Here is a 15414-nt window from a genome sequence, read left to right as displayed (position 1 = left end):
AGCGTGGTGCTGACAACACCAAGTCAAGGGTTAAGATCCCCTTACCGGTCATCTTTTAAAAAAAAAAAGAAAAAAACATGGAATAACCTTAGACACCCAAATATTTGACTGAAAGTTCAGCTTGTCAAACTTGACAGAAATAAGATGCTAGTTTATGGGTAATCTCCCAAAAGCATTCTCTAGAAAGAAGACTAAATGTAAGGGGGTAGCTATCTTGTCAATACTTTAAGCTTTTTACTTTGTTTTCAATAAAGCCACCTTCCCCTGGATATTAAAAAATCAGAGGCAGAAAAATGAGTTGTTTGCCCGCATCTAAAGAAAACATCTCAGAGGTTGTGATTCACTGCTCTAGGATGGATTAGGTCACTGGGAGATTGAAAGAGCTCTATGGTCATTTTTTAAAAATTGTGCTAAGAACACTTAACATAAGATTTACCCTCTTAGGGCCGGCCCGGTGGCGCACTAGAGAGTGCGCCACTTGGGAGCGCGGCGGTGCTCCCGCCGAGGGTTCGGATCCCATGTGGAGAACGGTTCGCTCACTGGCTGAGTGCGGTGCGGGTGCGACACCGAGGGTTGCGATCCCGTTGCCGGTCCCCGGTACGGGCGCAACACCGAGGGTTGTGATCCCGTTACCGGTCAGTAAAAAAAGACAAAAAAAAGGAAAAAAAAAAAAAAAAAGATTTACCCTCTTAACTTATTTTACAGTATTATTAACTGCAGGTGCACTGTTGTACAACAGATCTCTAGAACTTAATCATCTTGCATAATTGAAACTTTACACCCACCAATTAGTAACTCCCCATTTCCCCTCCCCCAGCCCCTGGCAACCACCATTCTACTCTCTGCTTCTGAATTTGACTATTTTAGATTCCACATCTAAGTGGAATTATGCGTATTTGTCCTGTGACTGGCTTCTTCCACTTAGCATAATATCCTCAAGCAAGGTTCACTCAGGTTACTACATATTACAAAATTTCCTTCTTCTTTAAGGCTGAATAGTATTCCATTTACGTACATACAATGTAGCCATATTTTCTTTAAGGAATGCCATGCATAAGGACCTCATTTTAGCTCAGGTCTGCAGTGGAAATCACTCACATTCTCACAAACGCAGGCACACTCAGGAAGGCACAGCGCAGGTGTGGCCATTGCTGTAACCCACCCCTGTGTGATTGGTGGCACCAACAGTGCTACAAATAACAGAGCTCTGGGGCCTCAGGTATGGAGGCCTTGGTTCAAAAACAAATGAACAAAAATGTTCTTGTAAAGGCAGAAAGAGCACGGAGCTTAGGCAGGAGGGATGTAGGCCGTGGAAGCTGAGCAAGAAGGCAAAGGAAGGAAGGAAGAAGGACTGAGTAAGGAGCAGAAGGGGGGACCCACGGCTCCAGGGTCTGGGAGGTAAAGGACAGCATGTGCAATGAGCACCTGCACTGAACGCCTCTCTTCCCCACCCTCCCACCAGTGCATGCTCTTACTGGGCACAAGCGAGGACAGACAAGGAAAATAAGAGCTGGGAAAAAGAAGGGAAATGTAAACTGAGAACACAGGGGTGCCAAAAATAAAAAATTTTAAATTTGCTAGAAATTGGGAACATAATTGAAAGCCCACAGAGGAGGAGCAGAAAATGATTCTTTGGAACCCTATAGTTTCATTGCTTGTATATAAAGGGGTAGGGAAGAGGATTGGCTGACCCCAAATTCCCTCCCTGTACAAAAGCTATCACAGAGGTTAGCAGTCGAAACATCCCTGAACACAGAAAGATGGAAACTGTGCAGTCTTAAAGAAAGCCAGACAGTGGAGAGTTCAAAGTCATCTTTCAGACTACAATTGGAATCGATAAATGTTCATAAGCCCAGAAAATTTTCAAATAAAGTGGAGAAGGGGGAAAGAAAACACAGGTGCAGTCATAGACTGAAACACGGAAAAGCAGTTCCAGAAAATTTCTCAATTCAAATACAAGGATCTTGCCTGGCAGTCCCTAAGTACTGATCACCAGGCCCTGCCTACTGAGTTAGAATGTGCCCTACAGAACCAGATGAGTTTCATTACAGCCAGGAAATCAATGGATAATTAACTTTGCCAACCACAGAGAGGAAAGGACCACAGGATACAAGTTATGAGTAATCAGATTACAAATGCCTGAGTCCCCAGAATGATACTGACCAGGGCAAACATTAACTAGCAAGTTGTGTCCTTAGTTTCTGACTTTAAGTCAACTGCTTCATCATTAAGACATATTTCAGAAGGCTTAAGTAGCACTTACATATTCCATATACAAAATTTAAGCAGGTAGACATTTCATTTATGCAGTACCCTGTGTCAAAAGGAAATTCTGCCATCGATGTTGCTGTGTCCTTAAGTTGGCCCCTTTACAATACACTTTAGATATTTTCATAAAATCAAATGATTACCAACATTAAAGAACTGCGTGTGCAATGTCTTGGAAATAAATATCATGTAATAGAGAGACAATTCTGAAGTATTTTAGAAGAAATGCTAGACTCTTAAACTAGGGCCACTAGAAGATTTAGGTTTTCCCATCTAACTTGCTACTAATTAACTGAGTGAACTAGAACAAATTATGCAATTTATCTGTAACACAAATTCTCACATAAGTATTTTGTGTAGGCTCTTCTAAGATTCTCTAAAAAAAGGAAAAAAAGAAGGCAACCTACAGAATGGGAGAAAATATTTGCAAATCATACATCTGAAAAGGGATTGATGACCATAATATACACAGAACTCCTAAAACTCAACAGCAAAAAAGAACATAAAAACCTGATTTGAAAAGGAGCAATGAACTTGAGTAGATATTTGTGCAAATAAGGTATACAAATGGCTAATAAGCACATAAAGACATGCTCAACATCACTCATCATTAGAGGAATGCAAACCAAAACTACGATGAGATCCCACCTCACGCCCATTAGGATGGTTACTATCAAAAAACAGAAAATAACAAGTGTTGGTGAGGATATGGAGAAATTGAAACCCTTGTGCACTGTTGTTGGGAATATAAAATGGTACAGCCACTGTAAGAAAGAGTATGGCAGTTCCTAAAAAAATTAAAAATAGGATGACCATATGATGGAGCAATTTCACTTCTGGATATATACCCAGAAGAACTGAAAGCAGCATCTTAAAGAAATATTCGTACACTTATGTTCATAGCAGCAGCATTCAAGAAATTGAAACCCTTGTGCACTGTTGTTGGGAATATAAAATGGTACAGCCACTGTAAGAAACAGTATGGCAGCTCCTAAAAAAATTAAAAATAGGATGACCATATGATGGAGCAATTTCACTTCTGGATATATACCCAGAAGAACTGAAAGCAGCATCTTAAGGAAATATTCGTACACTTATGTTCACAGCAGCAGCATTCGCAATAGCTAAAACATGGAAGCAATCCAAGTGTCCTTTGACACATGAACGGATAAGCAAAATGTGGTACATACACACATGGTACTATTAGTCAGCCTTAGAAAGGAAGGAAATTCTGACACATGCTACCACATGGATGAAACTTGAGGAAATTATGCGGAGTGAAATAAGCCAGTCACAAAAAGACAAATACTAAATGATTCCACTTATACAAGAGTAGTAAAAAGCATAGAGATAGAATATAGAACAATAGTTTCCAGGGGGGAGGGGAGTTGTGAATCAGTGGGGACGAAGTTTCAATTTTATGAGATGAAAGAGTTCTGGAGATGGGTGGTGGTAATGGTAGCATAACAGTATGAATATATTTAATACTACTGAACTGTACACTTATAAATGGTTAAAATGGTAAGGTATATGCTGTGTGTATTTTACCACTATGACAGCTACGTAGGAAAAATAAGTTCTACTGGTGTACAATCAGCTAGACCTCTATAATTAGCAATAATTTGCTGCATGTTATCAAATGGCTAGAAGAGAGATCAAATGTCCTCATCACAAAGAAATGATTAAGTTTTGTAATGATAGATATGCTAATTACCCTGATTTGATGGTCACATTTGTATACATGTATTGAAATGCAACTCTGTACTCCACAAGTATGTATAACCAATATGTTTCAATTAAAACATAAAAATAAATAGACTTTCTCGGTGAGTTTTGTTAAATATGGTTGATGGAGATGCCTAAAACTTAACTCCGAGTTTGATCCTTCAATTCTGCTTTCTCCATCTCAAAAGTCAGCTTTGAAAAGCATAGAAATTTTAAAGGCATGTACATACACACACAGAAACATACGTAAGAGCAAGGCATGTACATACATGCCATCCTACCTGCAGATCAGTGAAACATAGGCATATATTTTTAATGACGTGTTTATTTACATACACAGAATTATGGAAATTTAGAGGGGAATGGGAACTTGGACATCTAGTCCAATTCCTGAATTATGTGGAGGAGGAGGTTGAGGGGCTCTAACTATGCTTACATATATTTATAAGCAACAAATTTGCTTTATAGTTAAGCACATCCTTTGCTCTTTCGAACACAAAGAGCAAATGACCTTGTTCTGAGACCCGTTAGGTGACAGGGTGTGAAAGCGTCCTTGGCTCTGCTGTTGCACAGTTAGCTATGCAGGATGCCCTGGTGAGATCCGTGTGTCCAAAGGGCTGAGCCTGGAAGCCCACAAGGCTAACGTCAGGCTCCCATTCTTACTCAAAGCTTCCAGTTGGCCCTGAAATCCAAAACAAATTCTGGACCCCCAGAGGAAAGGTAACTGACTGTTCCCAAAGATGAAAAGCCCAAAGGACTGTTTCATCTTAGAAACTATGGAAAGACTATCCCCACACCCCCACCAGCCAGTGAAGGGAAACTCAGTTTGAAAGCCAAGAAAACTAATAAGGGAATGCTTTTTTTTTCTCCAGAAAACATAAAATTGCTGTTTGGACAGCTATTTGCACTTTCCTTCAAAGGCAACGCTCCCTTACATTAACCTGGTATTCCACCAGGTGCTACATAGAAATACAGAGTTTGACCCAAAACACCTCTCCTGGGTGTAGCTACTGTCACTTCACAAAAAGGCAGAAGCCCACTCAGTCATCTTGATACATCTGATACGACTTTTCTACTGCAATGTTCATGTAACTTTCAACATACCACCTACCAAGGATCATGTTCATCTAAACATGATGACCTCTCAGATGTTTCAAGAAACTATGTAAGCTCAATTATTTCTCTTATTAGTTAGAACAAAATGAGGCTCCTTTTAATTCTATAACGCCACTGGTTAGAGTTGGCAAGAGCCCATTCGCAGCCTAAGCAGAAAAAATTGCAAGATTTAGGGCTTAAAAATATCAGCCGGTAGACTTGATAAGCTACCAATAAAGAACCATGGGAAGATGACAACCCATTGCCCCAGAGATCCCTAGGAAGGTTTGGGAATTTGCAAGTCTTCTGTAAACTGGACAACGGACCACGTCCACAAAAAAGAGACCCAAAGGAGCAAGTGGGCAGGGTGTGAGAGTGTGCAAGTGTGTGAGTGTATGAGTACGTGATGGTGTGTGTCAGTGAGTGCTAGTGTGCTTGTCAGCATGAGTGTGCAAGTGTGCGCAGGTGTGTGTCACTCCCGTGTCCATTGCAGCACTATTCACAATAGCCAAGACATGGAATCAACCTGCATGTCCATCAACCACAGACGAATGGATGCAGAAAGTGTAGTATATGTACACAATGGAATACTACTCAGCCTTAAAAAACTAATGAAAATAAAAAGGAAATTATGTCATTCTTGACAAAATACGCCAGGCATAGAAAGACAAATACAGTGTGATCTCACGTATGTGAAACCTAAAAACATCAAACTCTAGAAAAGGAAAGTAGGAATTGTGGTTACCAGAGACTGGGGTGGGAGAGGGAGGGATGGGGAAAGAAGCTGTTGATGAAAAGGTACAAAGTCTCGAGCAGACGGGAGGAATAAGATTTAGCACTGCATGGCGACCACAGTTAATGTACTGTGCATTTCAAAATTGCTAAAAAAAAAAAAAGAGAGAGAGATTTTTAACATTCTCACCGTCTCACCACAAAATTTTTTTTAAAAAGATGAGTAGGTGATGGATACGTTAATTACCTTGATTAAATCCTTCTACATGTAAACATAGATCAAAACACCACATTATCTCCCACAAATATGCACAATTATTATTTGTCAATTAAAAATAAATAAATAATTTTTAGAGAGAAAGAGTGAAGCCACTTTTTAAAGGATTTAATTTAGCTTCATAAGGTGGATTGCTTATCCATGAAGTAGTATTTGGCCCACTAATAATCACCAAGAGTATAACTCATTTAAGATGAGGTCATTACATTTGACCAAGCAAAGCATAAAGGAATGAAGTCCACCTTAAAGAGAAAGTATGAAAAATAAACGTGAAATGGTTTTCAAAAGATGTCAGAAACACTGTGTGAGACAGTTTGGGAGAGAGAGATGTGCTCCCTTTTGGTTGGGGTCCTGACTCTCACCAGCTGGATATCCACAGTTAAGCCAATTGACTGCTCCAGGATTTAGTTATGATCTGAAGATACAAATTAGGTAATCCCTAGCAAGTTAACAGTAATAAAATTATATAATTGCTAGCCTAAAGAACTATACAAATATAAGCTATTATTATCAAATTATTAACAATATCTTTATTCTTACAGTTTCCATGGAACAGAAAATGGAGAGGAAGAATTTGCAAAGCTAAAAATTGTCTTAATGCATATGAGACAAAGTGAGAGGTTTAAAAATTCATTATTGCTATTCAACATTTGTAAAAAGATGAACAGAAAATGGAGAGGAAGAATTTGCAAAGCTAAAAATTGTCTTAATGCATATGAGACAAAATGAGAGGTTTAAAAATTCATTATTGCTATTCAACATTTGTAAAAAGATGCAGATAGCAATTATGTACAAAGCAATCATCCAAATTAACCTAAAGCAAAATAAAAGAAGTGGCTAATCAGGAAGACCAAACTGGGTTTCTTAAAGTAAACACAGATTCCAGATACGATGCTGAAAAGCCCTTTAAAAAAGCATCCCGACACAGCAGAAAACCGTCCTGCTATTCCATCAGGGCCTGTCACAGGACGTGCACTGCAGTTCCATTAGCTTCCTCCTTTGCAGGGGTAAATGCCCATCTCAGGAAATAGTGATTTTAGCACCCAAAATGACTTGAAAATTAGAAGACATTTACTTACCACAGACTCTACTCATTGCCAAAATCATATCCTCATACACTGAAAGGGAGAAGGAAAATATACCATTATAATGTATAATTTTAAAAGAAAGCAGCATTTTCAATGTTTAATTAAATCGATACAGGAAATCATGATGTTCATTTGAAAAATGAAACATTAAAATGGCAATATTTATCCATAAAAGGCTTATGTGTGTGATAAATCCTTCTAACCTACTCACTTTTTAAACAAGGAACAAGAACATTTTACTCAACATAAATCCAACTATACATTTAATGGAATCACTTCATCAGTGTTTCAATCATTTTAACGACATTAGTAATGGGATAAAACTTGGCTGCTGCTGACGAACTGAAATGACAATTTCATACAAACCCAAAGTAATATCATACATTTTTCTAAAACATTGAAACAGCTTTGAATGCAACTAAAGTACAAGTATATTTTCTCCTGCAGTCTTACTGCTAAAGAAACAATATGTACTATAGCTAAGGATACAGATGAATGTGACTTCGTAACCCATCTCATTCAGTTGGTGAAATGGCTTTCTTTTTAGTAGAACAAAGAAGGTTTTATTTTACCTTTGCCAGCTATTTCAAGGATAGATACATCCTGACCTCTCTCATCTTTCAAGGTTGCCTTGTATTCACCATGGTCCTTCTTCGACAACTACAAATAAAACATCCCATATTTATATGAAATCAATACCTCAATTTAAAATGTAATAAATACTAATACATTTTCTTTGCAAACCATGGGAATTTGGGATGCAAATTGGAAGTCAGTGAAGAATTTACGAGTAACGTGAAACTGCTATTATTGTTTTGCTTCTATCTTGTTTCACTTCAGACATGATACCTTTGGTATGAGCAGCTCACACACTCCCTTCTCCAAGTCAGGCAATTTTTCATTTTCATAAAGAACGTCATCCTTGAGCCATTTGAAAACTGTTTCTTTCTTGGTGTTTGCAACCTACAAGATAGAAACCTTAAGTTTAGTATGTGAATCATTCTGGCTCATAAGAAAAAAGTCTGTTAGGACCTTAAATCACAGACCTAAAAAAACAAAAATCAATTTTGACTATAGACAGGCTCAGTCAGAGGCTCATGGAAAAGCTATCACTCCTAATAACAGCAAATACATACCTACATTCCAGCTTCTAAAATAATTAAGCCCTCATAGTGGCACATGGAAGGATGAACAATTCTCATCATTCTAGCCCATGAAATTTGACACTGTGAAGATCTTTGGTTTATATGAAATGTCATTAATAAAGACAAGTCATAAGCCATGTATTTGGGGATTTATAAATAATACAGAATATTCTCAGTGGTCTATAAAACTGTTTAGTAGCTGTTCTTTCGGCAGTATGACATTTCAGGTACATCAACACAGAGGGAATAAAACCATAACACATGAAAGGCCACTGGGGATGAAGAATTTCCCTTTACTGAAAATCCTCACAATTCAATCTCTGGCATTAGCTTGAGCTAGAAACTAAGCATTGCAGAATCCCAAAGATAAGCAAGCCTTCCAATCAACATGCTCTGAAGTACATGTCTTAGGGATGAGAAATAATTATCCTGGTTCTGCATGATGGAATGTATGGATCGCACTGGATTCTACGAGACTGACAATTCTGCATTCACACCTCCTATGGACTGAACAAAAGTGATGTCAATGACAAAAAATTACAAATGATTAGACAGTGTGGTTAGTTCTGATAGTGTAGTCATGTAACATACTTTAGAATTTCCATGGCCGGCCCGGTGGCGCACTGCTACAGTGCACCGCTTGGGAGGGCGGTGGCACTCCCGCTGAGGGTTCGGATCCCACATACAGACCGGTTCCCACTCACTGGCTGAGTGAGGTGTGGGAGCAACACCGAGGGTTGCGATCCCGTTGCTGGTCCCGGTCCGGTGCGGGGGCGACTTCTTTTTTTTTTTTTCCTTTTTGTCTTTTTTCGTGTCCGGCAACGGATCACAACCCTCAGTGTCGTGCCACTGTCTCTTAATTCAATACTGGCACGACACTGAGGGTTGTGATCCGTTGCCGGACACGAAAAAAGACAAAAAGGAAAAAAAAAAAAAGAATTTCCACATCAGCTACGTCAACTGGTATAATTAGTCAGAGTAGAATGTAATCTCCATAAAGTAAGGGTTTTGCCTGTTTTACTAATACTTGACCCCAGTGCATGGCAGCCTGCCTGGCACAGAGGAGATATTCCATAAATGTTTGTGGAATAGATGGACTCGGTGTATCCTATTGGCCTGGAAAGTAGGATCTTCCTTCTAAAGTCAGAACCTACAAGAACAAATCGTAGGATGGACTGAGGTTAAACAACTCTAGCAGACGATTTCCTTTATGCTAACATTTAAAAATCGTCTTTGCTGTCTATTTTCAGTGCCAGTCCAATCCCTTAACTGTCTCTTAATTCAATACTGTTTCCCTTTACTTTCTTCTTTAAAAATATTTTAAATTGTCGATCCCTGGGTGCCAAATAAAAGCCTTTCCAATGACCTTAAACCTCTGTTCTCTAAAACAAATATCCTCAATTAATCTATTTGTTCTAGAGGTAGGGGGCTTTTACCGCCTAAATAACTCATTTGTCTCTTCTCTAAACCCCCTTCAACTTCTCTCTACCGCTCTTTAAATTATGAGCACCCGAAGCGTACATAAATATCTAGAAAAGATAATAAGATCACTCCTTAGACATCACATGGCACATGCCTGACTCACACTTCCTCAAAGGAAGTGCCCTCTAATTTGCCACATATGCTGTACAAGAAATTTTTAACAGATTTTCTTCCATTTATGATTGTTTTCTCTTAAATACTTCTAAAAAATGGTTTTCTGTAAAGTTATAATATGAATGTATGCTTACATAAATTTTTTCTCCATGTATTTTGTTATGTAAATAAAAATACCATCTGCCACCATCTTATTAAAGAAAAACTATGTAGAAAAATGGTTTACAGAATCACAGGATTAACAGGGACATAAGTATGTAAATTAAGTGCATTAAATTGCATCTCAAGTTATATTTATTTAGTTTCTCCAATATCTGTGTTTAATGATTTATGAACCACTTTATTCAGAGAACTTAAAATACTTTCAAATATTTATAGGAGGTTATAAACCACTAAGATGGTATCAGGGCCTACGGGGAAGCACAACTATCTTTTGCCACCACCCTTGCCAGTGAGCACACGCCTTATGTGCCAGGGCCAGGAAAAAAAAGAATACACCAGCTGTAACAGAGCCTCCCTGCCTTGTTCTGGCCTCTAAGTTGCTGATTGCCTAATGAATCTATTTTTGCAGTGCTGATGTCTACAAATTTGAAGATACATCCCTTTCTACATATGGTAATCATTTGAGAAAATTGCCATTTTTCCAACATAAACAGACTGAGTAAACAAACTATCCTTAGCAATGTAGTGGGGGTTTTTTCCCCCTTTAAATTATTTTATGCATTTCATTTGTTGAGCAAGACCTGTTAAAGTCTCTCTCCCTCACAATTTCTCTGCAAGTAAACTCTTCTTTTACAAATGTTTTGTCTGAGTCTTCCTCTTAAACATGTAAATGCAAGAAACTCACTACCAAAAAAAAAAAAAGGATTTTTCTATAATAAATTAATCACAACCTTGAGGATGTTAAATATCAAAGTATTAGCCCAGTTATCACTAAAAGGAGATGGGTTAAACAGGAAGTCTAACTGCAAATTAATCACTATCGCTAAGGATGTTTAGGAGAATAGCGAGATTGGTTAATTTAATCACGTGAATTTCAGGGAGTAACCTGGAACCTCCCTGGGTGTGTCTAGCATTCACCTAGCTCCAAACCACTACTCCCCACCCTCCTACAAAACCCCTGCTACAGTGCGCCACTTGGGAAGCGCAGCGGCGCTCCCGCCCGAGGGTTCGGATCCCACATACAGACCGGTTCCCGCTCACTGGCTGAGCGAGGCGCGGGAGCAACACCGAGGGTTGCGATCCCGTTGCTGGTCCCGGTCCGGTGCGGGGGCGACACTGAGGGTTGCGATCTGTTGCCGGACATGGAAAAAGACAAAAAAAGGAAAAAAAAAAAAAACTTCAAATTCCAGGCCCTCCAGCTCCGCTCCCAGGCTTCCTCATCAGTGTCCTGCAGACTTCTGTGCCTTGGTCATACACATTTCCTCTTTACTGTGGTCCTTCATCTGACACTTACCTAAATCAAAAAGTTGGCACCCCCACCACGGGTGGCCTCCCATTTTTACCCTGATCCTCATGGTACCTTTGCACCAGCTTCCTGGCTAACAGAGACCTCCCAGGCTCACCCCTGTTTCCCTTCCTCTTATTCTCTGGCTCCGTGTACTTTTCTGCTCAACTGAGACAGCTGGTTGACCAAGTACACCACAATTAGACAACAGCCACAGCCCCTCGTCCATCTTCCCTTCCAGCACATCCATCCAGCAAAAATTCAGACATGGGTCCATCTCTGAGTATTTCTGGAAAAATCAGCCCCACCCACATAGTTGTACCACTACAAACTATCTCCAGTGGCGCCAGGCTTAGGATCCACTCAACAGCTCCTCCATTCTTAGTCATAAGCTCCTCTCATGTCCCCTTCAGTGACGTTCACAGCCCACTTCTATCACCCCTGTGTGGACCACCTCCCTCTCCTACACCCTCTCAACCCTGCCCTGAAAAGACACAGAAGCGGCCACGTGCAGGACATGTTTTTCTTTTGCCTCCCACTGTTTTCCTCACCCCACTTAGCATCTATCACCCCTGTGTGGACCACCTCCCTCTCCTACACCCTCTCAACCCTGCCCTGAAAAGACATGGAAGCGGCCACGTGCAGGACATGTTTTCCTTTTGCCTCCCACTGTTTTCCTCATTCCACTTAGCATTTCAAGAGGAATCGCCCCTCGTGGGCCAGACCAGCCTCTGGCCTCTGTCCTGACCTGCCCACTCTCACATCCTTCAGGCAAGGGCTGCCCTGTGCCTTGTCCCCATTCTCTTCCTCACCTCCATCCTAACCTGACTGCTGCTGCTCTCCTCAGCCTGCCTGCCCTTGCCTTCAGGCCAGCTGAGCATCTGGGATTCCACAGGTTCCTGCGAGCTTCCTCACCTGCCTCTTGTCCTACCACCCACCCCAACACAGACTCTGTTACTACCATGCCACTAGTGTGCCCCTCAGCCTCCCCCCCATCACCCCACTTTGTGTACTTGACTCCTCAATTCCCTGTCCTCCTAGCAGCCATCAAACCACTTCTTGTTTCTCCTCTTTCCTCTCTGATGGTTTCTCCTTAACAATCCCCAAGCTTCTCTCCGGTATTACTCTGAAAATCTGAAGTTTTCCAAAATTCTCCAATTTTTGATTGTCTTTCTATCTCTAAAAGCTGCTCTGTGGCAATATCTAACTGCATCATTTTCACCTCCAAGTGCATCCCGACATCTCATGCACCTGTGCAGCCAGCCAACCTTGACTCTTTTCCATTGAGTGCGAGGATCATGTACCCAGGTGTGAGCTGGTTATACCTTATTGCCAGTTCCATAGCAAAATTAACTAAATCCTTGCAAAATTGAATTTATCTTCAAAACTCCAAAACTTGGCTCTCCTTCTCCAGTGCCGATCTAAAATAATACAATACCCCATCCAATCTACCATGACGGTGACCTAAGAGTCTTCCAAAATATTTCCCTTTCAACTACATCCAGTTATTTACCAATCTCTGTGGTAACTCTCACAGTAAATCTCTCGGTTTAACTCCTAAAGATTTCTCAATATATCTCCTATTCTCTATGCATATTACTGCTAACCTGCTGGAGTCGTTATGTCTCTTAACAAGCCTATTGAAATATCCTCCCCCTGGCCTCCCAGCCTCCAGCCTTACCCCCTTAACAAGCATCCAGAATGATCCCTCATCTTAACAGGGCTACCCCAGTCTGTAGACTAGTCAATCTCTTTGTCCTGCTAGAGAATCCCTCCGTGTCTATCCCATATCTCTCCTACCAGACTCATATTTTTAATTATGTGAAATACACATAATATAAAATGTACACTTTTAACCATTTTTAAGTGTACAGTCCAGTGGCATTAAGTATATTCACACTGTGGGGTAGCCATCACCACCATCCATGTCCAGAACTGTTTCATCTTCCAAAACTGAAACTCTGTCCCCATTGAACACTAACTCCCTGTTCTCCCTCCTCCTGGCCCCTGGCACCCACCATTCTACTTTCTGCCTCTATAAATTTGACTACTCTAACTACCTCATTTAAGTGGAATTATTCAGTATTTGTCTCTTTGTGACTGGCTTGCTTCAATGAGCGTAATGTTCTCAAGAGTCACCCACGTTGTGGCACATGTCAGAATTTCCTTCCTTTTCAAGGCTGAGTAAAATTCCACTATATGTATGTCACATTTTGTTTTTCCATTCATGCATCAAGCGACCCCAGGATTGCCTTTACCTTTTGGCTACTGTGACTAAGGCTGCTGTAAACACAAGTACACAAGGATTTGCTTGAGTCCCTACTTTCCTTTCCTTTCCTTTCTATGCTGGATCGTATGATAATCCTACATTCAAATTTTTGAGGAACCACCATACTGTTTTCCTCTTAGTTTACAATCTAATAATTTGGTTTCCAGGTTTCCACACAGCTGTTTCACAGTTGATCTTCTTTGTGCTGCTGGGTCTTCCTGAAACAGTTTTTTTGCCCCTATCAACCTGTGTATTCTTGGCCATCCTCCAATACTCAGCTCAGGAGTCATCACTTCATTGAAAATATCTGTTTACTTTTCTCTCTTTTCCACTAGAATATACGCAGTTTGAAGACAAAGATAATGCATTACTGATTTTCTTTTCTCTCTTCTCTTGTAACAGTCATAGAGTAGTTGCTCAGTAAATTAAAGGTTTGTTACTTCGAATACAGATTTTTGTATTTAGCAATAATTAAGCTTATTTTATTACTGAATTGCTAAAACAAAACTTAAAAGGCATCTTGTTTCCAAAAAATTACCTTTCATTTCCTGATGAAGTCCTATAGCAGCATTACCAGGCAGATTTCACCATGGAGTGCTTTCTCATAAATTCACTTACTAAAATTTTAAATACATATTTTATAAGCTACCTCAAATCTTCTTTTGCATACCACAACACTGTAACCTTTTCATAAAGAAAAGAGAAGCACTGAAAGTCTAAGTACTAAAAAGTCCATGAGCCCCAAAAGTTGCTCTTTCTGTTCACACCTAATCCAGTTCCATGCATGTCACCATTATAATCAGGTTTGACGACAGCTGCTTCCCTGAAAGGTCTCTCTAAAAGTCAGAAGGATGAGATTCTTATTGTTTCCCTGTTAGAACTGGGTTTCTCACCTTACAAACAAGTCGAACCTCACATTCTTGTGTAACATCCCAGTGCAAATACTCAGCAAAATGGGGGCCTAGGAAGGAAAAAGGGGGAAAGGAGTTTTTTATAAAAAGGAAAAAATAAGTAAAATAAACAATTATATAGGTATTATATAACAGTATGTATGTATATGTATTGTACATAAATGCGTTTTTGGCAGAAGAAAATATGCAACATGAAACTGAAATAATTCTCAGGACTCTGAAGTCAATGTGTGTCAATACTGATTCCCCACTGGAATGTGTATTTCCTAAAAGGAACACAGTCTAATCTCTCCTTCCAACTGACGTCTAATATCCATTGCTCTTCAGAAAGAATATTGAAATCATTAGACTTTCTTTCTCAAGGCATATATCTAACTGAACACTTAACAACATAGTATATAAAACTTTTTTTTTTCCTTTTTATCTTTTTTCGGGACCGGCAACGGGATCGCAACCCTCAGTGTCACGCCCGCACCTCGCTCAACCAGTGAGCGGACCGGTCTCTATATGGGATCCGAACCCTCGGCGGGAGCGCCGCCCTCTCCCGAGTGCGCCACCGGGCTGGCCCTAAAACTTTTAAAATAAGAGAATTAATAGAAATAAGATGGAGAAAAAGCAGTTTGTCCTAGCAATTTTGTAAACACATATTTTATTTATATAGCATTTGAAACCAGAGATGGATTTATATGTGTTTTTTTAAAAAAATCATTTTTATTTAAAATAAATGTAGAAGTAAGCTATACACTAACACCATTTTCTCATTCAAAACAAAAATACAAAGCAAATTAGAAAGTATGTATTGATTTCTTTCACATTAATACATTTTACAAAGTTGATGAAAAAACAATTTATAATACAGAA

General features: G+C 39.8%; 1 protein-coding gene across 1 annotated transcript in view; it reads right to left on the bottom strand.

Moving 5' to 3' along the window:
* The window catches only part of MYOM2 (myomesin 2), a 107073-nt gene that overhangs the window by 20405 nt on the left and 71254 nt on the right, over positions 1–15414 (bottom strand). The window contains exons 25-28 of the mRNA XM_008568408.1: positions 14536–14603; positions 8035–8148; positions 7758–7845; positions 7177–7215 (exon numbers count right to left, since the gene is read on the bottom strand). Coding sequence (XP_008566630.1) covers positions 7177–7215; positions 7758–7845; positions 8035–8148; positions 14536–14603 — 309 coding nt within the window. The remainder of the gene's footprint in view (positions 1–7176; positions 7216–7757; positions 7846–8034; positions 8149–14535; positions 14604–15414) is intronic.

Source organism: Galeopterus variegatus, unplaced genomic scaffold (genome assembly GCF_000696425.1).
Source record: "Galeopterus variegatus unplaced genomic scaffold, G_variegatus-3.0.2 Scaffold407, whole genome shotgun sequence".
NCBI lineage: Eukaryota > Metazoa > Chordata > Mammalia > Dermoptera > Cynocephalidae > Galeopterus > Galeopterus variegatus.
Note: the sequence above shows the minus strand (reverse complement) of the source record. Positions and strands in the feature narration are given on the sequence as shown.